The sequence below is a fragment of the Aphelocoma coerulescens genome, chromosome 20 (genome assembly GCF_041296385.1).
Source record: "Aphelocoma coerulescens isolate FSJ_1873_10779 chromosome 20, UR_Acoe_1.0, whole genome shotgun sequence".
NCBI lineage: Eukaryota > Metazoa > Chordata > Aves > Passeriformes > Corvidae > Aphelocoma > Aphelocoma coerulescens.
This window is the reverse complement of record NC_091033.1, coordinates 15,068,209-15,095,075: the sequence shown is the minus strand read 5'-3', so window position 1 is coordinate 15,095,075 and position 26,867 is coordinate 15,068,209. Positions and strand designations below refer to the sequence as shown.

Here is a 26,867-nt window from a genome sequence, read left to right as displayed (position 1 = left end):
CTCACAGGAGCACGGCAAGGTAAGGCAGGGCTGATGCCACTTGGTGTTTTAGCAAACTGAGCTGAAGACCCTACTAAGGCAATTTCTTAATGCAACTATTACTTTTCCCAGAATGAGAACTCTTTTTGCAAGGTGTGAAGCACTTGGTGCCAGCTGGCTTCTCTAGAGTTGCTTGCATGCACGGGTTACTGCTTGCATGCTTTACGAGTTTCCACAGGGCCTTAAACTTTTTCAGCTGAGACCATCTTCATCCAACCTTCCTTTTAATACACAGCAGGCTTAGGTAACTTTTTCCTCTAATGTTTAAAAGGGAACCAGAATCACCTGGTAAATGCTACATTATTAGACAGTCTCTGAGCAGTCAAAATAACTTCATTTTAGACAGCTACACTTCTTCACATTTGCTTTGATGCATTTCATTTTCTTACTGTTCCAAAACCAGGTCCCCCAAGACATCCCATGTCTCCAGCATTCAGCTGTCTGCTCTTAACACCTGCCCAGTAACAGCTCAGTGCAGAAGCAGCCAAGGCTGAAGGCAGAACATTCATTTACCTTTTCGAAAGGCTTCATCGCTTTTAGATTTAGGTATGTTAGAATGACCAGCTTGATGGAATGGCACCCAGATGGTTAACAGAATAAAGAGTTATTTTCAACAACTATAAAGAAGCAGGCACACAAAATATGTTCTGTACTAAAAATTCAAGTCACTCCAGCACCGAGTGGACTTAAGTCTGCATTTACTTAAAATTTGGCCTTTGCATTGCTATTTGATACAGCTGTTTTCTGTAGGTTACTTCAGTCAATTAGTCAGCCACTCACTTTTGGCAGAAGGCTGATCATGTGGCACTCGCTGCAAAACTGGGAACAAATTCTGATCCACTTTATAGTTTCTCCTCCCTAAGCTCAGATAAATTCTCAGCTCTGCAAAAACATTTGGTTTCCTTGTTTCTTTTAAATCTAAATCCTCTAATAAGACATTGGTGGATATTTTTAGGGCTAAGACTTCATAGTCTTTTATTGGACTGAAAACGTGACACATCTGACTTTATAAAGTGTTACTACAGTGCATTTTCTGTTCTTTGCTTAAGAAAACAAAACTATGACTAAAATGCATACAGGAGCAAAATGTGGAGGACAGCAGTAACACACTGCAGGAACTGTTAGAAGGGTGCCAGCAGAAAGAGCTATGGGGTTTACACATCCAAGGGAAGGTACTTTATCTTCTGATAGCAGCTGCAGGGTGTAAATGAAGTTCCTGTAATAATAGACTCAGAACATTCTGGGAAATCAAAAAGCTGACGTTTTCAGGTGAATCTGCTTAGGCCTTTACAAGACACCTGAAGATCACAGAGTACTTTTGAAATCCAGAGTTTAATTCTATTAAGAGGGAGAAAAAAAATAAAGAAAAAACCAAAAAACCCCCACTGAACAACCCTCCTAGAGCAGCTCACTCTGTCAGTGTTCACTAATTAGCACAGGGAGAACAGAAGTGGTTGATGAACCAGCCTCCCCACTCTGCCTTTGCAGGGCACACCCTCATCCTCAGACTCGATTTTAAGTCAGCTTTTTGAGTCAAAGCAAACTCCACACAGTTCCCTCTCCAGAAATTTTGCCAATCACTCCCCAGGTCTGGCAGTCCCATCCCTATGCTGCCACCCTGCCCTGAAAGCCTCCCTTCCTCATGGAAGTTCAGCTGCTCCCCAGGAGATGGGCAGAGTTCACTGTCACTTTTGAGAGTGTAATTTACTAGGAACAAACAAAAACATCAGAGCACTTTGCTTGCAAGCAGACTGTCTGAGAGTGAATGAAACTCGTTTTACAAGGTCCCAGGCTTGGGGAAGTCACCACATGTGTTTGGAGATGCCAGATGGAGACAGAGCACAGTGACACACAGACTTAAGCAGCATGACTAGGTAAGGCAAATTACAATATTGGAAAAGTCCTTACTTAAGTCCTTTCTTCAAAGCTTCAAAAATTTTCTTCACCTGCAGTGGCTTTGGATCCCAGATGAGTGCCCCCTTCTGCAGGGAATTATAGGCCTTGGGGGGTTTCAGTGACATCCTTGATCTCACTGAACTTCTGCTGAGGGACTTGCTGTAGAAAGAGAAAAGAAATACAGGAAAGAAGCAAACCCCATCACTTGGGAGACAAGAGATGCCTGAGCCACAGAACTTCCAGGGTACAAGTTCTATCCAATCCCATGTGCATTTACTCAAAATCACCAAGTTCTTGGACACCTGAGAACACTCTGGCAGACAACAGAAAGCCCACAGTGCTGGCTGTGTGTGCCCAGCAGGCAGGGCAGCTGCCAGAGCCTGGGCACAGCCAGGGTCACCCACAGAAGGGAGCTCTGCTGCAGGGCCAGGGCAGTCCCACTCTGACTGCCACCTGCAATCCAGGCAAAGCTGGCAATGAACTTCTGACTGCTCAAGGTCTAAGTGGCAAAGCTCACCCAAAGAGCCTTTAGAAATTGCTATTTCTTCGCTTGCACTCAGCATCCATGTAAACCATGGCTCAGAGCACGCCCCAGTTTTGAAAAGCCAACTGCCAGGCCCAGGTTGTATACAAGATATAATTACTAAGGGTTTTTTCAGCCTCTAACCCCTCAGCTAATTACTCTTAAAAGCAACTGCAAAATCAAAATTAAGTATTGTTTCTACAAGAAGCGCCCCACACAATTTTTTGTGCCAGCCTAAGGAGTTGGAACACTCTGAACCATCAGTTATAGCCAACTGTAAATAATTCCTGCCTGGCTTACCTCTATCTATGTGTTCCCCTAAGTCTTGGCTATTTTTATACAGGTTTGTTAATAATCCCTCTAAGTAAAGCCTCTAAAATAACATTACCTAAAGAAGTTTCCCATCTACCAAAGCAAGCCAAACCAGGCAGCTGCTCTCTGAAAAGCTTTCTACCTTTTCTACAATTTCCATCCTAAATTCAACTCACCTGGAGAAATTATGAACTTCATCAGGCTCAACAGTTAACAACTGGCTGGTTTCAGTTCCAGGCATGTAACTGGAGGCCTAAGGAGATTATTGTGCTGGGCGATTAAAGCCCAGACCCAACACACCTGAGAGCTGTTCCTAGTCCTATTAGAGAAGCCCTTGAGTAACTACTTTAATTATCCTTGTCCTAAATTTCCATTTAACTCCAGTTTTTAACATCTGTTCTGCAAAAAATGCGATAAACGAGGTGTTGCCAAACATTACTGGGTACTTAATTTCTTCACACCACTGATTATCTTGGTTTTTTATGATGCCTTAATGTAAAGTATTAATTAACCAAACCATGTGGAGCTCAGGTTACCTATAACAAGGAACGTAAGTGTTAAATTAGAACCTTACATTAATATTACTTTTCTTTATTATGATAATGTATCTTTGAGTATTCCAGGCAAAGTGAGAGAGTTTCAACAGGAATAACACTGGAAGGGACAGTCTGGACAATCAGAGCAGTTGAAAGAGTCTCCTAGAAGGCTCATTACTTAACATTCTTTCATGCTAAGAAGAAATAGCATCTAATTCCATTAGAGTACTCTAATTAGCAGGATACCAAATAGAAGATACAAGATAATGCTGTTTTGAAATTAAAAAGCCCAAATTACTCCTGGGTTTTGTTTCATTTTGGAATTTACCTTCAGATTTGTGGAGTGCAGATCCTAGATTCTGGAAATGAGTTCCCTTCAGGTGAAAGTACAGCATCTCAGTACTGCACACAGACAGGCTGGGGTTTCCCACTCCCCCTTTTCCTCAGCATCTCCCACTGGCTGCTGCAGCCCATATGAGCACTGATGTGAAGAATCCCATTTTCATACATTTCATACAAAAGTTAAGTAGCTGACATGGCCTGTAGGGCCAGTAGCTAAAAGCTGAATGTTCTGTTGCTGCTTTCCCTTGTGAACCTCATAATTTAAGTATCAGATTTCCCACTTTACAGATAAAGTAATAACATTGACTTCCTGTGGAGACCATGGTGGGCAAACACAAAATCGTGTCTGACTGAGAGACCCGAGGGGAAGTTGCTAAAGAAAAGCAAAAGTATATTTAGCATCTGCTCAAGAGTGTCCATGTGGGCCTGATTTGTGTGTCATCCTTTGGACAGACCTTGCACAGGGCCCCTGCAAGCTCCTGCTAAGTTTTGCAACAGTGCCTGAGGGAGAGATAAGTTAGGAAAGGGTGATTAAAAAATTTCTTGTCCATGCCAGGGCAGGCTCTCATGTTCACTGGGCTGTGACTGAGTGTCTAGTATAGAAATCTTCCTTACTGCAGTGGTTCCTGAACAAAACTGTCTGTCTAAACACTTAAATAATGAAAAACAACATCATAAAAGTGCATAAAGAGAGGCACTTGGTCAGGAAAGCTTTGCAGTTAGAAGTAAGAGGATAACCCTAAGGGATACATGAACTTTCTGTCTGGAGCACTGGGACCCTGCTGGACGGTGCCTGTTGGAGAAACAGCTGCTCCCCAGTGCTCCTGGTAGATCCTTTCCCTGCTAGAACTCCCACTCTGGACTGGAGCTCAAGCCTGTTTACGTAATCTGACAGAGTTTTTCTCCAGATCTTAGCAGCTGGTGGGATTTTAGAGATCTGATCTTTGCTAGGGGTAATATTAATTTTCACTTTCACCAACTAATTAATTTATTCAAATTGAAGAGTTCTCGGTTGCATCACAATCATACTGGAATTTCATTTTTTGCTCATACTTTACCATGCTGTGTTTAACCAAAAGTTTAATTCAGTCATCTAGCTCTTTGAGAAGGTATTTTGTTACATGAGTGAGGTATTTTGCTGATACAGAAGTGGTCTTTTGAGTACAATACTCCTGGAGGCACACTTCCCAATACTTCTATGTGGTGCTGCTAAATGATTCACTCTGATATTCCTCTAGCATGCACTGGCAGTCAGAGGCCGTATTAATTTTCCATTTATAGGTCATATCTTCTAAAAGCACTCAAGATTTACAGGGATTTACAGGGATTGCTAAATTCACAAAAAGCACAGGAGCATTTTTAGTGGAAAAGCTGCATCCCGTGTGTGGCGCAGCTGTCCCTGCATGCAGCGTGTCCAGCAGAGGGGCAGTCTGCTGGGAAGCACAGCTGCTGATCAGTGCAGGAACAGCACTCGGTAGTTTTAGGTGGGAGTGAAGGAACAGCATCTCCACAAAGCTGCCTCAGGTCGATGCACTGCCAGCCTGCTGCCCAAGGACCAGGGGCTTTGTTTTTGGTGTTACTTACGCCAGTTTCCTGCTTTGCACGGTGCTGAACCCAGTGAAGGAGCAGCTCCTGCTGAGCCCACCCCCATCCCCAGGGGACACAAACGTGAGCTTGACCGACATGGCTCCCAGTCAGTGAGTCTGGAACAAAACACAAAACACAAAAACAGATGAGGCCAAACCTTCTTGGCAGTTCTTGTGCTGCTGCAAGTGGTGAGCTGCATGGAAGTGGAAAGTCAAAACAACACACAGCAGAATAAATTGAAAAAAAAGACTTGTCTGCAATTCACATTTCCTGTGTTGCCATCCACAGTACAATTAATAAGGGATTGAATAGACTAAAATGAAATCTCTCATGCTCTCTTCAATTTCTGATTGATTTTACAAACTCACTATGCAAAAGCCAGAATAGCCTCAATTCAGAGCCTCTCTACCATTTCTGACTTTTTAAAAACCCTGTAATTGTCCCAGTGCTTCAGGAGTCCAGGCCAACCTGTGTATTTCCAAATCGGTGAGGATGCCAGAACAATACTTAAGCTCCAGACTTAGTCAGGTCCAAAAAGCAGCTCCTTGCATCTGTGCAGAGCCACACTGCAGTCAATGGTAGAATTGGCTGTGTGGTGCTTAAGACCAAGGCAGAAGTCTGGTTTCAACAGTAAATTTCAGGTTCATGCTCCTCCTCTGGCAGGGTTTCTCTTGGATTGCTCCCTTGTTTTCCATCAGTCAAACTCTTTTGCTTTTTGGAGAATTGTGTTCTCTGCCATATGTCTATAGAATCCAAGTCCCAATATAAGTAACAGACATATCCTTCAAAGCAGCTGTAGAAAATCACCCAGACAGTTCATATACAGAAAAATTCCCTTCCTTTCCCCCTCAAGCTGGTGTAATGTAAACACCACAAGTGAGTAAATCTGGGTATAACAAAAAGCTGGAGGATGCGTCTGGAGAGAGAAGTACAAGCTCCAAGAAGGAGCTCTGAATGCTCCATGCAGAACTTTGTCCCACATTACAGAATGTGCTCTGAAGAGCACTCTTAATCCATCAGAGGAGATGCTGGAAAGGAACTCTGCACTCAGCCCTTGTGCCTGACATTATCCCTTTAGCATGGCTGCCATTAGTCAGACTACAAGCCCAGAATGTCAGTGTAAGACTCTTTCCCTGGCTCTGCCACTAACTTGGAGAGCAACCTCCTCCCTGCCTGTGAGGGCTGCCTGTAGACAACTGAATGGTTCGATACACTTCCCAAGAGGAAGGGGATTTGAGAGTATTTTGCTAATTCTGGGTTAGTCTACAAGTACAGGGAATTACTGCCAGTGACCACGCTTTAGGTACCATCACCTACAGAGCAGGAACAAAAGCTGTCCTGGATTTCCAGGAGCAGAGATCCTGCCTGTTCAGGAGAAGCCACTCAGTCAATTCCCCGGGCTGAGGTTTAAACTCCCATCTCCTCGCCTGTTCTATGGGCTGTGCTGAACACTGTAGAGCAAGATGTGACAATGATAAATCCCAGCCGAGAGACACCTGCTTTGGAAGCTCTCCAGTGTGCAAAGAGGTGCTGAGCATGGCCAGGTATTTCACTGCTCAGAGGAGCGAAGTTCATGTGACTCCACAGCCTCAGGAGTATCCACAGAAATCTGTTACACGGAAAACTCAGGTACCTCTTCACCACCTCTTAATCAAACCACACAGTCCTTTTATTCTCTTGCTTTGAAAAGATCCTCCTTAACACCCTTAATCAGTCCTTGGACTTGCATCATATCACAGCTGAAGTTTCAAAATATTTTCCATTCTTCCCTCTAGTTTTCAGATGTTTGTAAGTCTGTGAACTGTCACCCCATCAAAAGGATCATTAGCCTGAAAAGAGCATGCAACTTACTGAAAAATGTAATTGCATAACAAGCTGTTAAAGGAGGAAATAAAAGGAATAGCCTAGTGGTTATTGACCACATCCCTCATCAAGGCTAAGCCAGATTCCCAGGATCTATTTTTCAGCTCTTTAACCTGGGAAACTCAGTTCATGGGTATAAGGGAGGAAGAAAGTGCAAGAGCAGCTGCTCTAGAGCCTGCCTAACATGAGACTGAAAGCCTTTGGAGCACACGGATATGGAACAAACCAAAGCAGGCAGATCCTTGGCAGGGAACAGGAAGTGGAAAACGATGAGAAGACTCCTTAAGTAAAATCTGTGGGACTGATGTGAAGGAGTACGTGGGAAATGTACAGACCCCCAAAACTAAATTAGGAAAAGAACTAAATTGCCCAAATTTCCTAGACCTGACCACGTGTGTTTATAAATCCAGTATAATTCTGGATTTCCAGGAGATGCGCTGTTACAATTTGGTAGAAGCCAGAGAAGCCTTGGCCCTCACATGGGCATGGCCAAAGGCATTTCAGCTCCTCCAGGGTCATCTGCTTTCTGTAGCTGTCCAAAGCTCCATCCCCAAGGCCACTGAGTCTGTCGTGTTCTGCTGCAATGTACTGCTCCTCTCAAAAGCAACTCACAAGCACCTCTTTCCAATTCCCTAAGAATGAAGAGAATTTAAATAAATCACAAATAAAGGGGTTATCTTTCTTGCTTCAAAATAATACCAACAAAGTCAATACCTCTTGGTACACACTTGCACATGTATTTTTTGTAGTGACCCAGAAATCTTATGGCTCATTTCACATTTCTGAGCAGAAGACCATAAGTTGGATGTCAAGAAAACATTTTATTTGTAAGACTTATAATGCAGTTGTTTAAACAGAGGGTTTTCTAGATGGAGTGTCTGTATAAAAGTGCTGAGCTACATTACAAGTGCCCCTGAGAAAAAGCATCTGGAGCCATCTCAAATTCTACCCTCCCTTTAGGGTAGAAATAAGTCAGATAAGGACCCCGACAAAGCTCAGTTCAAATCTGCCTTCCAACCTGTAACCTCTGCTGTGCCAGTGTATCCAAATCTCATAAAAACAGGGATTATGCCCTGGGGAGCAGAGGAACTTCCTCTCCTTTACTCTTCCCCCAGAGCACGGAACAGCAGTCAGCCAGGGGCTGCATATGCAGAGCACAAGAACAGCAGGCCAAAATAAAGGAGTCTATTGCCAGGGGCAACTGGCACACCAAACTACTGCAAAAACCATGGAGTCCTGACAAAGTCTTCTAAAGCTTGTGAGTCTTGGGCACACCTCCCAGCTGCCAGGGCCTCACTGGCTGTAATGTTTTAATACGTGCCATTCGTATGGTTGAGACTTCAGGTCTCAGAAATGTACCTTTGAATCAAAAAAGAATTTTTTTCCAGCTCAAAGGAGTAGGTTTGTTTGGCCCTGTTTCAGTGGTCCATTTGCCATAACAGACTGTTGGTGTGTCAGCTTTGGTGTGACCAAGCGTCCAGGCACGCTGAGCAGCGAGGACACACAAACTGCATCTTGTGCTCCCTCCCTCTGAGGCTGAGGATCCTCCTCAAGCCAAATGACCTTCACCTTCTACAAACAAAATAATGGTGTCTGTTTGTGTTTATGGCTAAACTTTTCCAGCCCTACTCACATCTTTAATTGTTTCTGGGCACAATGGTTTCAACAATTTTATGAGGAAAATATGACTCAACGACTTCTTGCAAAATGTTTCTGCTCATGTTTTGTGCTTTAAATTAGTAGCCATGTTTTCGTGTTAGCATCTCCAAGAGGTCCACTTGGTGAACCCTTGCTAGAGGAAAGTATTCATGTTTCCCCAAAGTTTGTAATGTTCCAACTGGGAATGGGCAGTGGGTGGGAGACACTTTCTCCTGGTTGTGTTTCTGCAAAAACTGCACCAGCTTCTGCTTCCCTCAGCTGTTCGTGGGCCCTGGCAGCCAGCACAGGGCTCCAGACCTCACCCGTGGGGCACTACCTGCTCTTCACTGGCCTGACACAACAAAAGCCAGGCTGAAATCAAGCAAGTTATTGTCACTATAGCAAATAAACACAATTACTGACAGACATCCATTGTTAATAACGTCAGTGTCTAAGGGTCACGTTTGTGGTTGAGGATACACTATGTGATCATGACAATTTGCCTTCCACTGCCAGGTGCAATCCTTCTCCTTACACTTTCAGACCCTTGTTATTTTTATACATAATTTTATTCATAAATATTACACTCACTTTACTTGGAAAGACAAGAGAGCCATTTTAACTTCTAGTTGTGGGAACCAAACAGAGTTGATTTCATTTTGTATTATCACAACATAATACTTAATTCAGTATCTGGTAAGCCCAACAGTTTATTGGAGAGACTGGGGCCTTCATGCTAAAATCTGGGGCTTAGATTTGTGCCTATCAGGACACTCCCCTGGTGGTTTTGTGCACAGCAGAGCACATGAGTTTGTTGCAGAGTTGCCACTTGGAATCTATGTCTATTATAGCATGGTTTTATAAAATTCACTTCATGACAGCCAAACAAACGTGCCATTGGTCTGTAGTGGTTCTGCACCATCTCTGCTGAAACTCAGCTTTCACTGCACAGAACCAAAATCAGCAGTGAATCAGTACATGAACATTTAGGGCCTTCAGAGACCTTTTCTCTGGACCTTAGGAATGAGCTGTGGTTCCAGCTAGTCATTGGCTGTTTCAAAAAAAAGTCAGTCAAAACTGCTAGGTTTTCATTCTGCTTCCCTGAATTTATTATAAATTCCACCAGAACTGTTTTGCTGCTACAATTGCATCAGGATCAGGATTTTAGCTGAAAGAAATACATTCTGCAAACACTTCATGGGTGAAAAGACAACCCTAACACAATTACACCAAAAATCTTTAGCATAAGTTAAATTTAAGACCGATTTTGCAAACTGGGCTGCGTTTGTCTGCCATCACATTGATGTAATCACAATTATTTTCCTTCTTGCTTATTTCAGAACATAGGGACAATGGATTTAACTGACCCTTCTGAATGCTGCTGATGGCTGTATCCAGAAACACTTGCAGCAGACAGTGGCATTTGTCTTTCATGACACTGATAAAGAAAAAAAAAATCAGATCCTCACTCTGTATTACAATCCTGTCAAAGACTTTGAACAAAGTCTCAGGGCTGGTCTAGGCCTGGACCACTGAAGTTTTTGTGATTTCAATGCACTGTGGAATAGGTGGAAATGTCTGGGCTTTGGCACTTACTTTGCAGGGTTGGACATGTAAAGAATCCAGACCATGAAATGAATAAGAGGTGATAAGGGCCTGACTCAGCCCTCATTCCCCTGAAGGTGGCTGTGATGAAGGCTGAGTGAAGCAGGAGTGAAGTGACCGTCTGGGCACGGCCCCAGGCTGAATCCCCTGGGAAAATACACACTGTGTTTAATCTTTGCTCTCCAGCATTCTTCAGGAGAACCATTGACCTCAGTAGCAATGTCTACTGTGCTACATAAACATTCCAAATTTATCATTCAAACCCCTCACATTTTAAGCCGTTTTGTTCAGCTGTTTGACAAACATTCTATTTATACAGTTATGGGCAGAACTAAGAAAAATTTATCTGGTTATTTTCAAGAGAGGAAAAATAATTTGCATTAGGGAGACACACAGTGCCCCTGATCTCAGAATACATCCCAAAATAGGTACTTTAACACAGCATCACATGCAAATAGGGATCCTTTCTTCAGACAAATCCTGTTTGTGGCAAGAACTCCCAGCAAAGGATTCCCAGCAGAACCTGAACAGGTCTGATGTAATTCACTCTAACACAGGGACTCTGACCTGTGGCTGTCATTGCTGTAGAGCCGGTGTCTCACACCAGCACGAGGGAGCTCCAGCTGCCCACCAGAGACAGGGGAGAGCCACTGCACATACAGACGTGGGAAATGTGTGCTTGATATTGAGTTTTTATCTGGTCAAACAGATTTGTGAAAAGGGAGAGAAGGGACACAAACAGCTTCCACCCATTCATCAGGCATTTCTGCTGGGTTAAGATTGAGCAATATGAGCAATTACATCACAGTTTTGCTGCAGATGGAAGCTTTTGCTCCCCCGTGTAGCTGCACATGTTCCACAGAACTTCTTGACCCAAGCCTGTTTAACTCAGATTATGAGATGGGCCCTTTACTTTGCACCAAATTTACATCTGTCATGTCATATTTTGAAAATGTCAAGTGAATTCAGGAATATAATCCCATTCTCATAGGTACTTTAGGCTCTTAGGAGCTACTTCAATTGATTTTTAATAAGAATTATATTCAGAGCTTGCGTTATTTAGAAAGGCAGGAATTCAGTGTGTAACTAGTTTTGGTACTTTTGCAAATTTTATCTATGCAGATTTAACTCTTGAATATATATTTAAATACTGCATACTTTCCTCCTAGCCATACTCAAGCCATTAAAAGAAAATCAGATAAACAGCTTTGATCCAAGTTATTGCTTTACTCATTAGGCCCTCCCATAGCTTCATGCCAGCTTCTGGAAATGGCATTCTGGGGTCCAGGCTTCCTAGGCAGCAATAAATTTAAATATCATAGGCAGTGCTCTCAGACAGCTTGTCCTGTGCTGGAGGTCAGGTCTGATGGCCCCATTTCTAGGGGGTTCTTTGAAAACAGGACTCAGATTTCAAGTCCAGGACGAGCTGCTTTTCAAGCCTGCACCCCAAATGTTCCTGCATTTCCAATCACTTTCCATCTCAGCACGCAGCTCCAAGTTCTGTTCTCAGTGACAGTGTGCACATCCAGAGGAAATTAATCAGCCATTTATTCCAGATTCCCAGCAGAATCCGGCAGCAGAAGTTGGCCTGACCTAGTTAATGGCCTGGAAATTATTTTCCAAGACATGATGTCGTGGCCACTTCGTGCCTCCCACCAGCAGCAGCAGCAGCTGCCAGCGAGCCCCGGGGAGCTCCGCATGGATCCCCCCATGGACTGTGCCCCTGCCCTCATGGAAATGTGTTACTGGGAATCACAGCTGGCTGTAAATCCCACTGGGGTGTTCTGGCAACGCTGGACTAAGAAAAGCCGCAGTGATTGCCCATAACCAAGCCCTGGTTTCCATCCTCTGGCAGCCCATGGCACAGCCCTTGGCCACGTTCCGTGTCAGCTCTCCGAGGTGCTGGGGGCTCCTCCGCGGACTCTGCCTTTCCTCCTGGGGGAGGCACAGGACAATTCACCCATTACCAGCTGATTTACGAGCACAGGCCTTGCTGTGCTCCTCTGGTTTCAATTTCCAGCTTGCTGACAGACTTGCAAGGCTGAATCGGGGATTCAGGAGTGCGCCAGGCTCCGCAGGCTGGCCCGACTCGCAGCTTTTCCAGCACTGGCGGATCGGGAGTGTGCAGCCAGCCTCGCTGTAAGGACACCGCAGCCCAGCCTCCTACCGAGGAGAAGCAGATGAGGGACAGCAGTTTACAAGCGAGGAACAGGCTCCTCAATTTGGGACAAGAGAAAATCCGCCTGGCAGCAAGGCACTGAATCGCACCAGTTCTGGCCTTGAGAGATTCCTCCTTATTAATTACGAACCCCAAGGATCCTTCCTCTGTAGTACAGACCTCATTCTCCTTGTTTTCCCCAACCCATGCCTGAATGTGTGTTACGAACAGACTTATCAGCTGTGATAGTGTCTCCAGCCAGCCTTGTCATGCAGGAGCCCATCTCCAGGTTAATTATGACATAAGAAAGGTCCTCAGCCTTAGGGTTGTGGAAAGTCCCAAGGCTAAGTTTCAATAGCAGCCACCATAATGGACAGGCAAATGTTTTGATTATTACACTGAGAAGGGTATATTAACCAAATCAGATGACAAAATTCCAGCAAGAGGGAAATCTGATGTCCAACAGCATATGGGATGTAATTTGTTATCTTCAAAAACTGAGTTCTGTGAATCACAATATCCTGGTGCTTCTGAAGTGGGACAAACTGTGCCACTTACCTGTCTGACCAGGAAAATTATCCCTTACTAAGAACTGATCTATCCAGCCCACTTCCTATGGCAACCATGGTCTATTCCCATAAATGTTACCAAGATAACCTTGTGCCACAGAAATAATGAAGTTACTAAGTTAGGATCAGTATCCCAACGAACACTGGAAAAAGAGGAAAAGTATATAGAATTTCATAGAAGAGAGAAATAGAAGCGAAAAAAGGTTTATGCTTTAAAGCCAAATATTTACTTGTGGAAAAAAAAAAGACCTTTGAATCTATGTGGGTATATCTGTACCTTTCCCTTCACTTCTTACCAGTTCCTAATACACATGCTCTGACATTCATGGCCCACATTTTTTATGCTGTTATTCTCTGCTTTTATTTGGTTTGGGCTTGTTTTTAATGAGGTGAACTTTGCACAGCCCAGCTCTAGCTCCTATAAAATCTCTGTCTTAAATGGCCAGATTTAGTGATTTTTCTGTGGAGAGAAAAAGCCCTCCATCCTAACCACACACCTGTACTTGGAACCAGATGTCTCACCCCCTTTAAACTGAGCTAATGAGGACAGGAATATGGTCAGGAAAACTCCTGTCCAGATCTTGCCTCTGGAATTATGGAAAGAGTGCTGCAAAGCTTCCACAGAAAGGAAAGGGAGGAGGATGGTAATTCCTCCAGCAGGAAAATTTGCTGTGCTGCCCTTGTTTGAAGGCACTTGAACCCCACAGCCCTGCTCATCCCAATGTCACTTCTACCCCTTAACTCACACAGGGATCCCACAGAGAGCAGGATCCCTCAGGTGATGGGAACTGCTCTAAGTCTGTTCAACCCATTTACAGAAAGCCAGGGGCTAGCTCTGTGTCACCTTTGAATTTGGCAAGGGACTCTAAATTACTTCTCTCAAGACTTCTGTAAAACAAAAAGCAGACCAATTACTGAGGACCAGACGCTGTGAAAACCATAACTTCTGATAGAAATCTGACCAAACAAGAACATTTTTTAAACCAGCTTTGCCCATCAGTGCGTTTTTAAAATATAAAAATGTCCTCTGCTGCTAGTTCAGAAAGAGATAAGATTTTTAGGACCATCACTTCTCTGCCCAGTCTTGCTTCCATCAGAGTCACTGGGAGCATTACCATCATTTCAGAGATGATGAACAAGACCTTCGAGGTCATGATTTGGCACTCAAACTGGAAAAATACATAAGCATGGCCTTTTTTTTTCTTTTTTAGAAAAGATGCCTCAGATTCTCCCTCTGGTGCCTAGCTTAAGCTTCTCTAAAATAATGATTCTTGATTTGTCTTTATGTGCTCTTCATCAGTCCTTTCCCTGCAGCAGGTCCCCCACACTGTACCACAGCAGCCAAAAGGAATCTTCTGCTGAATAAAGTCTTGTGAGACACAGTCATTACATGCAGAGGAAACTGGGTTTAGTGGGGCCCTGGTTCCCCCGGGGACTCCCATAATATAAATTATTAATAATAAAAATAAACATTGGCTAGCTTGAACTTCTCTTCATTCCCTTGGAGCTTATTTTTGTGATGGAATTAGCTAAATAAAGCCCACTTGAAAGAATGTTTAATTGCAAACTATCCAAAGAAAACAAAATGGAACTAATTGGTTCTTAGATATTAAACATTCAAAAGGAGATAGCTTGGAAACAGCTGAAAGACTAATGTGCATGAGGATACAAATGGTGCAGTGAGCAGTTGAGGAAAACGCAGTCTAAACTGGACTACATTTACTTTTAAACCAGATATTCAAGTTTTGTCAGTCTGGCCCTGCCTAGAAGACAGCTTTGGATTGTTTCAAGCCTAAACAGAATTACAGCAGTACTCTCTGGAAAATTATAAAATCTGAGGAGGCAAACTTGTGTACTGACTTCTGGGCATCATTTGCCCCGGAAACACTACAAAACCTACAGTGATTGCTACTTCCTGGAGTGCCCCTTAAATCTCTCCTGGCCTAAAGAAGACATCCTAGCAAGGACTGTTTCAAGTGGTTTTTCTAAAGCAGTTGTTTTCCTGCAAGTCTGGTAGGGAGGGCTCACAAAACCAGTTCTGACAGCACATCTCCAAAGGAGAGTGGTTGTGCCATCCATCAGAATAACTGACTGAGATCTGCCTTGGCCTCTACAAACTCCCTTTCTGCAGCCCTGTGTTTTTGTTACTGCTATTTAATTCAAGTTAATTCAAGTTTAATTTCACAGTCAGCAAATAGAAAGAATCTGTTTGGTCATGTGAAAACTCCCTTTTCGTATTCATTAAAAGTTAAATAGTTGCCACACATTTCAGAAGTGTTTCTAGCAAGACTAGAAAGTGATGGCTCCAATGTGACTTTGTAAACAAGAAAAAAACTCTGCATTAGAAGGGAGCAAGAAGTAGATAAGTTATAGCCAAAATCATACAGTGAAGACCATTTTTTAAATTACTGAGTGGTAGAAGACTTTTTCTCTGGAGGACCACTGTGTGCAATGAAATCAGACTAGTGCTCAGCCATTGAAGGTGCACTGTCTCATCAGCAACATGTTTACTTTCCCACTTATCAATGACTGACAGTAACGAGGCCTCTGCCAGAGATAACAAATTCCTGGAAATGTCAGGCACCCCGGAACACCCAGCCCAAGCATACAAGAGCTACTCACTGGAAAAAAAAGGCAGACACAACTGGAAGTGCTAAGCAGAAGTTGTTCAGCAGAATCAGTCGAGATCAAACCACTTCAACATTTAGGCCAAAAGCTAATGTAATTTAAGATCCCTTGGAATGTTATGAATAGCATCAACAAACATGGCAAGAATCACTCATGAAAATACATTTCAGCTTTGTGCACAAAAAAAAGTCAATCAGCTCTCTGTCTCAGACTTCTTCAAAGACTGTGAACCCAACTGTTTGTTCCCTGAGGACCCAAAGCTTTTACTGCAACTAACACATCTGCTTAGTGTTTCCTATTTTTCAGCATCACAAGGAGTTTTTCTTAGACCTTGGACTGGTTTACTCAGCATCTATGGACCAGAGATCTTCTGAACTCCCACTGGTGATCCTCTGCAGAACTGCCATGGCGAATGCACAGACCAGAGACCTTCCTGGCAGAAAGTCACCCTTGGGTGATCTTCAAAATTCAGAAATGGCCAGTCAGATACAAAACATATTGACAAGTGATTCCAGCAATACACTAATTCAGATCCAGGATGAAAGCCAGACTCTGACACAATTACAGCAGCAAGGGCAGGCAGTGCTTCAATGTTCTAACAGAAAAGTGGAGTTTTGCTCCATATAACTTGGCTTACTCACGAGAGATATTTTACAAGAAGATGCAGTTTTACTGCATTGTAAACATAATTTGACAATTACAGGTCAAAGGATCCTCGCTTATTGCTTTAAATGAAACTGAACATAGTCAAATTCATACATACACACATGGGGAAAAGATTCATCTACAGCTCTGGAGAAAACAGCACAGAAATTATGTCTGAACTGGAGACCTTACCAGAAGATGCAGTGCATGTTCTCATCCAAAGCCTTCTCCTGCAGAGCATGTTCTCCTTACAGTTGTGGTTTTGTTCTTGAAGAACCCAAGCTCAAGCAATTTTGAGATACTTTGCATTGCTACTTAAATGTTTTGCACTTCTGCTGTTTGTTTGCAGGCAGCTGGGATGCCCACACTGATTTTCTAAGGTTATTTAAATTCTTCTTTATTTGTTAACAAATTACATTGTTGCACAACACATTGGCATGTGAACCCTTCAGAAAAAGGGAGAGGCACAACCCGGCCTCAGTGGAATTAGGGACGAGCTCCAGTGACCTCAGCAGAGTTACACAAAGGACAGCTCTATTGTCTCTGGCTGTTGTGCCTAACTGGAGTATTTCTGTATGCCAGGGCTCTTCAGAGGGGGCATCACCTTCCAGATCAGCGTCTGGGGCTCCATTTCAGACAATGCACAGTGACAGATTTCCACACAGTCCAGGCATTGGTGCTGTACTGACAGCACAAAGAGATGTGCAGTCACAGGGATCCATGCAACCAACTTACACCACACTGTGTTACTGATGGACTCAGAGCGAGGCATTTTCACACGTGATCCATCCAATGCAACTGCTCTCCTTTTGCCTTCCATTGTAAAAAACCAGGTCACTGATTTCCTACAAACCAGTTATCTTCCAAACTTCAGAAAAGCCAATGAACTTTCTGTATAGATCAGTTCTCAGCCACGTCCATGCACTGGATTGCAGTGACTGCTCAAACAGCTGAGTTTGGAATATCCACGGGTGTCAATTCCTTTAGAAAGCCCCAGCCTACTATTTTAACTTTACAGATCTCATCAAACAAAATCTTTCCTTATAATCTGGAGGAATTTTCTAAACTCTTTTTGTAAAATTTCAGTTACATAATGGAAACATTTCAGAAATTCAGTGCACAGGGAAACTGAAGGTTATTTAGGTGGTGTTTCTTCTGCACTAGTAGAAGTACAAACCCATTCATGCCAACATCAAAGCAGCAAACATTCAGATTTTAAAGCACACTGAGGCCTTGGAATTGCCTCCCTGTTTATCTGTTCAGGCCCAGTATTGGGAAATGGTATTTCCCTCTTCAAGTCTATAGCAGTTTCAATAATAAAACAGAGGTTATGTAAGTGCAGACAATTATGGAAAAATATAAGTGAAAAGTACATAGTTTTAAAATTCATTTGATTCATTCAAATACAGCTGAGCTGACATTATTCACACTTTCCAGTCTTAGTCAATACTGGATTGAAACCAAGCACAAGACATTTCAGGCCCAAAGGAGGTTTTTAAGAAAATTACAAGTACCTATATTTCTAGTTTACAATGTCTGTCTGGGAAAGCTCTACTGCCTAAGGAAACACCAAGCTACCTTCTCATGGGATCAAACAGGAGAGATGTGAACTAATTAAGGGCACCTTTGGATCAGCTTGTAAACATAAGGGCTGATTCCACCCCAGAGAGCTCCCAAACCAGAAACCTGGATGCAAATACCTGTGGTCTCCCAGCGAATCAGGGGTGCAGATTCAGAGCCACATTTCACATTGGAAGTTCATTTCTAACCTGAGGAGACACAAGCTCTAGGCCCAGCTCTGCATTCCTTCCACACCCAGGGCTGGAGTTGTGCCTGAAGAAGGAATGCAAGAGAGAAATGAGTTTCTTATCGGCCTGGCAGATCTTGTTGGGTGATGTAGATGCCTGTGAAGCTGCCAGAACTCCGATGTGGGACATGGCATGCAGCCTAGCTCCAGAGCTCAGAGATTTCAAACCAGAACTCCAGCAGGACACTTGAAATAAGGGAAAACTGTTTTCAAAAGCATAAGCAACTGCTCCTAACTCGGGGATACATGGATATATTTCTATTATAAACAGTTTTTGTCAAAGGAAAAGATCCCAGATTTGTACAAAAATGAGCAAAAAAGGGAATAAATTGTGTATTTCCAAACTCAGGGGCATTTGAAAGTCTGGCTATAAGAAAAAAGATTTAATAATCATAAATCTCACAGAGGGAAATACTAAACACACAAATAAGGACAGGAGGTTTCTCAGCTAACTTTGTGTCCATTCCCTCCCAAATCATGGCAGCAGCGTGCATGCAAGTGCATATGGCAAAATCTTTCCATCACTCCAAAGACACCCAAATGTCACCTTAGCTTTTGCTAAGATAAACCAGTTATGGCTCTTTCAGTTCCACAGCCAGCAGTATTTCAAAATGTGCAGGGACAAAGACCTCCCAGATGCATGAAGGGCAAAGAACTGTGGAAACAAAGCTCTTTATGTGTGGATTGTGGCCTTTTTAAAATTTTGCCAGAGCTGGGACCTGCCTGGATGTTTCTCTCATTATTCTCCCCAAACAGAATGCAAAACTGTAGGATAAAGATGCTGTGCTGTGGTCAAAAATGTGAGAAGGACATACTAAGGTAATTCACATTGCATTTTGTTCAGACAAATATTTTCATAATAGTTGACAAAAAACTATGTTGAATAAAGTATCCACTGTTTTGAGAAAAAGAAATGCTAGCTAAAATCAAGGGCTTTGGCTACTTTAAGGCTTCCTAGGCAAGATTAAATCAAAATATTTCCTGTAAACATTCCCTCTTTTCATCAGCATGTCAACTGTAGTAAGGAGAATGTGATCCTAATTCTCAGCATCAAAATCTGGGATAACTTTATAAAGTCAAATGTTTTCTTACTTTCACAGAAACAACTGTGACTGGAAATATTTTGCAAAGCATGTTGCAAGTGGAGGTAAGTAAATCAGCTAGCACACTGCACATTTTCAAAGGAAAAAGGTTTCTAAAAATGAATCAGGATTTAATAAAACATGTCTCTGAGGTACGTAAGTCATGCCCATAATAGAATATTTTTCAATTTTCAACCCTGAATAGAGAATTTTAAACCACTAGCAGATGTATGAAACAAAAGCAAAGTTGTCCCTTATTCTCTGCTATGCACACACATAGATAGAAACAGGGAAACCAAGGAGAGGCTCTCAAACATTTTCCACAAGAAAGCCAATTTGCTCACAATTCCTTCTCCCTTTAAATTGTTTCTGTGGCAACACATCTGGCGCTGTAATTCCGGGCCAGAACATTAACTATCCTGAAAGAAGAAAGTTATGTTGTTGTTCTGTCTGCAAGAATGTGAAGCAGACAGAGATCTGTGAACACACGTAATCAGGTCACCCTTTCTGCCTTCCCAGGCACACAGAACATCAGCTATGCATATTTATGCATAGCTTAAAATGGCAAGTTTTAAAACATTTCAGCAATGGTTAGAGAAAACTCTCATGGTAAACACAGTCTAGAAGCCAGGGGTTTTTGAAAATAAAATGATGAGTGCTTTGCTACTGCTGTTCCTACTGCATGAAATAAATAAATTATTCAGCTAAGAGGAACAAGGTTCGTTCCCTAATCATAACCATAACTCTCCCTATGTAATGGAGCAAGATTGATGCTGATTTCTTATCTCCCAGCACTGCACAGACATTGCTGGCTTGTCACCGTTTTACACGTGAGATATGTCAGGGGGCCAAAGCGCCTCACGTGTCTGTAAAACTCAGCTGCCCCAGGATGAGTTACTCCTCCCAGAATCCCAGAATCCTTAAAGTTGGAAAAGCCCTCCCAGCCCAGGGAGTCCCAGCTGTGCCCGATGCCCACCTTGTCCCCAGCCCAGAGCCCTGAGTGCCACCTCCAGCCCTTCCTTGGGCACCTCCAGGGATGGGCACTCCAAACCTCCCTGGGCAGCCCCTGCCAAGGCCTGAGCACCCTTTCCATGGAGAAATTCTTCCCAAAACATGCATCCCTGGGCTCTTCAAACTCTTGAGGACCGATAGACTTTATGTTATGGAAATAATGGAAGTAGATTTTTGCTACTTCATCAAGCAGATCAGGGATGGATTCATGGCAAGAACGTATCTGAGGAGCAATAAAATATCACTGACACAGTTATTGTCCCAATAATAATTGCATGTGTTCTCCATAAAGTAGTTTTTATAATTTAATTTGAAACAGCTAAATTCACATCTAGAGCAGTTACATATAAATATGTTTGCTAACTACACTTAGGGCATTTCTGTATTAATGACAAGATCATCTTAATGTTCTGATCTTCTAAATTACTGATGATTAAATTCCTTGTCTCTCTGAAAACCAAGTTTTTGCCCAAAAAAGTTGAATTGAATAAAAAAGATAGTTTTCAGGCATTCTATCTTTGAAGACATACTGGTTTAAAGCAGTCTGTCCTCAGGGAGAATAAACTGGCAGCAGAAATGGAAAAGTTGAAAAAAAGAGGATAAAACCTGGTATTTCATAAATATCTATGTCCCTTTTGTGCTTCCGGAGGCAGCATCTGAGGATGGGAATTAAAGCCAGGGCCCTGAGGACCTGTAGCCATTAAAGGCTGGCTGATGTCCTTTGCATGACTTGATGTCCATAATTTTGGATTGTCACCAGCCAATCACCTTCCAAAATGCAGTTCTGGCCAACACAGTCTGGATAACTCCACTCTGTCTGCTCCCTCTTTCTCAGCCTTTTGGCTAAGATCAAGTGTGCAGATTGAAATAATATTAAACCTACTATTTTACACAAATTATCTCCTTCACTTCCAGTCTTTCTATTTATTTCATCCAAATGGAACAAATTAATAACCCTTCTGAGAAAGTTCCCCCTCTCTTGCTTTATCCTGGATAACTTTCTACACCCAGGACCTCTGTTTTGTCCTGGTGCTCTGTAACCCCACATTGTCACTCCTCAGACCCCTGAGAAAGAGACACATGAGGATGACAACTTTCCCCTCCCCACAGATGGAGTCTGGTTTCCCTTTCTAGCCAGAGTGGCTCTATTCCACTTCTCAGACTCTTTATGGGGATATGCCAAAGGAGTATTTGTGAAGGAATTAGCTGTGGAAGGAATAAAGTGACATTGGTGGATGTGCTGTTACAGGATCCCAACTCCCTACCTATATTGCTCCTAAGGAACCCAGGGCTAGGGAGAACATTGTAGAGCAACTGTACAGCTGCTCTTTGTCTTGACAGAAGGAAACCATCCCATCCTTACAGTGTCCCTTAGGGAATCCATTACATAACTCCCTGTTTGGCCTCTATCTCCACGCTCTTGGCTCCGTGCTGTGAACAGAACTCTGCTGCTCCCCTGCAGCTCCTGACTGACTCCAGAATGGAGCACGGGGTCAGCATGCAGGACCTGTCATCTCAGGGAAGCTCTTTCATTCCTCCAGAGGGTATCCAGACTCTAACTGCAGGAGAACGTTGCCAAGTTAATTGTTCACTACCAGCTCACACGTGTTGTATCTCACACGTTTCTCTCCAGACCTGGGGCATAAAGAGGCTGGGCCTGCCACTCCACAACAGCTCCAGCCCATTTTGGCAGGTTTTGTGCAGCTTTTCCTGCACTTCTACACGTGGTGCTTTTGTCATTCACTGCGCAGAATTCAGAGCAGCAGCAGGGAAGGGATAAACTGCACAACACAGGAACACAACAGAGGAGTTTCTCACTGCACACTCCTTTAGCCACTGCATGTCTCTCACATGTGCCTCTCCATTCAACATGCAATATTCTCTCAGACACATTTTGCTCTGTTTACTACCCTTGCAAATGATCTTCCTCTGCTTTTCTTGTTTTTAATTAAAGGCTTTCAAAAAAAAGATATGTAAAGCACCTCATCAATAGGTGTAGCTCCCATTTTGCAGCTGTGAAAACACAGGTATGGATGGATGAAGTCTTGATCCCAACAAAGGAAATGGCTGAATCAGGAGTTTGAGTACTGGTGCTGGTTCTATACTCGAGAAATGGCTCCAGAAATATGTAACCTTATTTTTCCAATTCCTTCGAGTTTCTTTGGTTGATGAACAACTCTACTTCCATATGGCCCAACTTATTTAAAGCACTTTTTAAAAGGGGAAATTAAACTTTCAATCAAAATGTAACTGGGCTGTGACCCAAAACCTCAACTTGTATTTATACGAATAAGCAATAAAAAAAAAAAGCAAATAAAATGTAATCTTTGCACAGACAAAAAGAGTTAACTAAAATATAACCAGCCCATACAGCGACACCTCCAAAAGGCAAACCCTACGGGATGGCATAGACCTCGTCCTGCTCCTCTTACTGTCCCACCTGCTGCAGCCAGGTGCTCCCCTGCAGGGGGGTTCGGGGGTGTTTCCTGCCGGGAATGCCTTTACCCCGGACCAAAAGCTACCGAGCCTCTCTGCGCGGCTGCAGCCTCTGCAGGAATGTTGGCATCCTCTGAAGCTTGCCCGCTTACAGATGCCCGCCTGCCCCAGAGGTGACCGAGTCCCGCCGTCGGTGTCCGTATGTATCCCCGCCAGGTGACGGTGCCCTGTCGGTGCCGCAGCCTCACCTGCCGGGCGGTGCCGGTGCCGGTGCCGGTGCGGTGCCGGTGCCGGTGCGGTGCCCCGCGCCCCCCGAGCCCCGCTGGGCGCTGCTCCGTGCCCAGGTGTGCCCTACCTGCGCTCCCCGGCGCGGCTCGGCTCCGCTGCCGTGGCGGCGGTCGCGGCGGGTCCGGGCGGCCGGGAGGGCCCCGATAGCCGCCGCTTATCGCCGCTGCCTGCCGCCCAGCTGGGCTCCGCTTCCAGGAAGCCGCGGCTCCGGAGCGCTTGTTTGCCGCTGGATGCCGAGGGCTCCGTCCCGCTCGCTGCTTCCCTTCCTCTCGCCCTCCCTCCTTCCCTCCCTCCCCCTCTCCGGCGCTCCCTCCTCCGACCCCCCTGGTCCTGGCAGGGGGGCTGGGAACGCTCCGCGCGGCTCCAGCACATGCCGAGCCGGCGGTCACGGCCCAGACCCTCTGCTATTAATCAGGAGCATCCCAGGCGCCCTCTCGCTCACTCCAGCTGCTCCACTGCGGGTCCCACAGCGCCGCAGGGCAACGACAGACCGGCAGCGCTCGCAGGACACCCGTCCCTGCACCCCCGATTACTCCCCCGTTCCCCAACTCTTACCCCTTCTGCTCAGACCTTTTCTGCTGTGCCCAGACCCCGCCTTTCCCACCTTCCCCATCCATTGCTCCCTCCTCCTCTGCCCTTACCCCACACCGTGTCTTCACCATCCCTTTAAAGATTCCCTCCTCTTACAGCCCTCAGTCATACAACTGCTAATCATCATCATCACCTTTCTTTTTCTTATTGCCTCCTGCCTTTCCCCATCCCACCCTTCCATAGGTGTGCGGGTACTGAGGAGAGGTAATTTGCTCTCTTTGATTCTCTGTTGACCAGTAGCCTGCTCCGAGTCCTTCCTGCTGCACCCACTACTGACCTCCTCCTTGCTTCTGCGGGCAGCTACCGCTCCTTGGGAATGAGCTCCCTTCTGCCTGCTTTCTAGACACCTTCCAGGTAATACTGGCAAAAAGAGCTGAAGCTGTCATGTAGAAAGCAGGCTGGAATCTCCCTGTTCCTTGTTTCACCCCATGCACCCCCACACTCACACCTCTTTCCTGAACAATGCCTGGCCAGGCCTTTTGTAACCACCACACACAAGCACGTTCCTGCCCTGGGCACAGCACCTTGGGTTCTGCTGTGGCTCATACATCTTCCATTTTCCCCTGGTTTTTAGCAGCACTTCCCCATGCTGACTGACTGACAGTACAGGAAGCCAGACACTCCCCATGAGGAAAATGAGCTGACTGCACGGAATTTGGCCATGCCCTTACGGTAACTTTATTGGTAATAGTGTTTGCTTCCCTCTTGACCATGCTCTGCAGCATCCAGCACACACATCCTTAAACCCATCCCACAGCACACAAACTGAAATTCTCAAAGCTCCAGTTGACCAGAGATCCCATACAAGAACCTCTTAGGGCAGGGTTGCCATTTTCTTTTGCAGTTCTTTATGAAGTTGGTCAGGATTTGTGTTTTCCTGTGCACATGTTTAAAGGAAAGTCTTGAAAGAGGCAGAGGAAGATCTCTTGCACAGCTAAACATGCTTTTAAGGAGAGGCATGAGGGAACTGACACACATGAAAGTGAGAGCAATAAGACACAAAACCAGATGGGCAGATGGAGTTGCCTGAGCCAACACTTCAAGCACTCTGGGTTTTATATGTATTAGAAAGAACTGTGCTGAGATGCAAGCAAAAGTGGTTTCATACCAGGTCTTCAAAATGGTTGGGGCTTGGAGCACTGCAAATGGCAATGATGGTACACCACGGATGTCACAGCTGGGGTACCTAGAAAACAAAGCAGGGAGATGCAAACACATGGATTTGTACAGGTAAGTACATGACATTCCAATAATCATAACTCTACTAACTCTTAGCTTGATTTTCCTGGTTTTGGGGGGTTTATGATCACTCCCACTGAGTGCTTGAAGAATCCCCCCCAGCAAATGTAACTGCAGCTGTCCTGCTGCTGTGCTGGGGTTTTCCAGGCTGACAAGGCAGTCAGCAGTGGCTGTGTGCCCCAGCCTCAGACAGAGAGCGGTGCCACAGCAGCTCCAGCAGCTCAGGACAGTGCTGGAACACTGCTGTCAATGCAGCAGGCCCCTGTCTCCAGTGCTGGCCCCACAGCAGGGTGGAGCACACTGGGACAAGCTGAAATCAGCTGGACTTGCAGGACACTTGCACTACACCAAATCTCTGCAGGAGCCCTGTGCAACCAGTTGCCCAAAAAGCCATTACTGTTAATGTCATTTCCTCCATGAGCCTTACAACAAAATTCACAGAGCAGCCCCTCTGCTAACACCAATGACCACGGTTCCCTCACTCCTTGTGCAGATGTCCCCATTTACTTCAGCTGAGGAACGGCTTTATGTGTTTTTATTCCAGTTTGCTTTTTATGATCTTCATTTGCTGTGTCTTCATCTGGTGTGTTTATGTGGCTGGTGCTTGGTTTTCATTATTTTTAACTGCATTTCAGATCATTTGCTCTATGGTTTTGTTCACATTCTCCTTTTCCACGAAATTCTAATAAAACACTTGGCTACAGATTTTCCAAATTGAATACTGATGTTTAGTGCAGATAATTATGCAGCAGGGTTCAAAGTGAGTTCTATAATGTAACAATTTACATATTCCTGAAAACAATGGACACAAACCTACAAATTATTGCTACAAGCTAGTTTCACATTCTTCTGGAATTTCCTTTAGAAATACATATGTTTAGTATTCTCACGCATATGAAAAGCAGTAAATACTGCATTGCTGGCACCATTGTAATATTTACAGTGAAATAATAAAACACACTCTGATGTGCCTCAGACCTAAAGGGACGTGAAAAAAATGCCAGTATGTTTCCTCCAAGATCTCAGAGCACTTCACAAAAACCCTTCCCAAATTCAGCCACTCAACATCCATCAATATAAGCCAATGATACACAAAGATCATTTTATAACAAAGCACTCACCATGGTTGCAACAACATTACACATTTAGTGTTTCAGCATCACCAGTGTTCTGGCAGATTAATCATAACTTTATTGTTTAAGTCCTGAATAAAGTAGTTTTTGTTTGTTTTCTAAATGGACCGAATTACAGGCAGCCGACCCTGTGAGCAGACCAGCCCAGCCTTCTCAGGAAGATCCAGACTAAACTGACTTTTAGAAAAGCTGCTGTAAACCATAACTCTGGTTATAAAAGCAAGAGCTAGTAACTCAGTAGCTGGGCCTATTACTGTGATCCTTTGCACCAGGCTGACTTGGAGAGACAATAGTTCTTGCTGCTCTTAATGCAAGCAATATGTATGCCAACATTTGCCTGTGGCTCCACCCCACCCTTTTCTAGTTTGTATTTTTTTTAATTTTAGGATGCTACTTAAGTCTTCCTAATGTGAAGTAATCTGCATAGAAGTGGATTATCTCTCAGCATATCGATGTCTTGACCAGGCACTTTCATTGCTGTGACATGACAAACTGCAGAGCATGTTCCAGCAAACCATCCCTGCTCTGAGCCTCTGAGCGGGGTTATAGTGAGATTAAACTGTAAATACACATTCCCAGTTCCAAGTACATGATTATTTTCCCCTCTTTGTGCATCTATCTGTGCTGGAGTTTTTAGTTCATGGTATTATAACTCAGGAGGGACACTAAGAGACCTGCCAACAGGAGCAAAGAATGTCTTCTGAAACCTCAACACAACTGGGACAGTGGCTGAACTCACAGGATTCAGTATTTCCAAATGTGACATGCATGGAAAAATTGAATTACTTTTCAAGTCTCCTTGGCTTGTACTTTTCTAGTTTTACTTATGACCACTGCACCAGCATTATCTGCTTAATAAACAGGGGCAGTTCTACCGCAGTAATGTGTACACACCTGTCTGTTTACACCCTGTAGTCTCACAGGGGGTTGATTTTTTGT

The 26,867-nt window shown here is 44.1% G+C and overlaps 1 protein-coding gene across 11 annotated transcripts in view; it reads right to left on the bottom strand.

The window, feature by feature from the left end:
- RIPOR3 (RIPOR family member 3) overlaps nt 1-23,172 on the bottom strand; it is a 41,924-nt gene extending 18,752 nt beyond the window's left edge. For 2 of the 11 annotated variants that reach the window (XM_069034356.1, XM_069034367.1), the window contains exons 1-4: nt 23,033-23,172; nt 18,042-18,174; nt 5,233-5,351; nt 1,948-2,094 (exon numbers count right to left, since the gene is read on the bottom strand). In XM_069034356.1, the coding sequence (XP_068890457.1) occupies nt 1,948-2,094; nt 5,233-5,333 (248 nt within the window). In that variant the 5' untranslated portion in view covers nt 5,334-5,351; nt 18,042-18,174; nt 23,033-23,172. The other 9 variants (XM_069034360.1, XM_069034359.1, XM_069034361.1 and 6 more) reach the window with 9 other exon arrangements.
- Nucleotides 23,173-26,867: the final 3,695 nt, after the last annotated feature.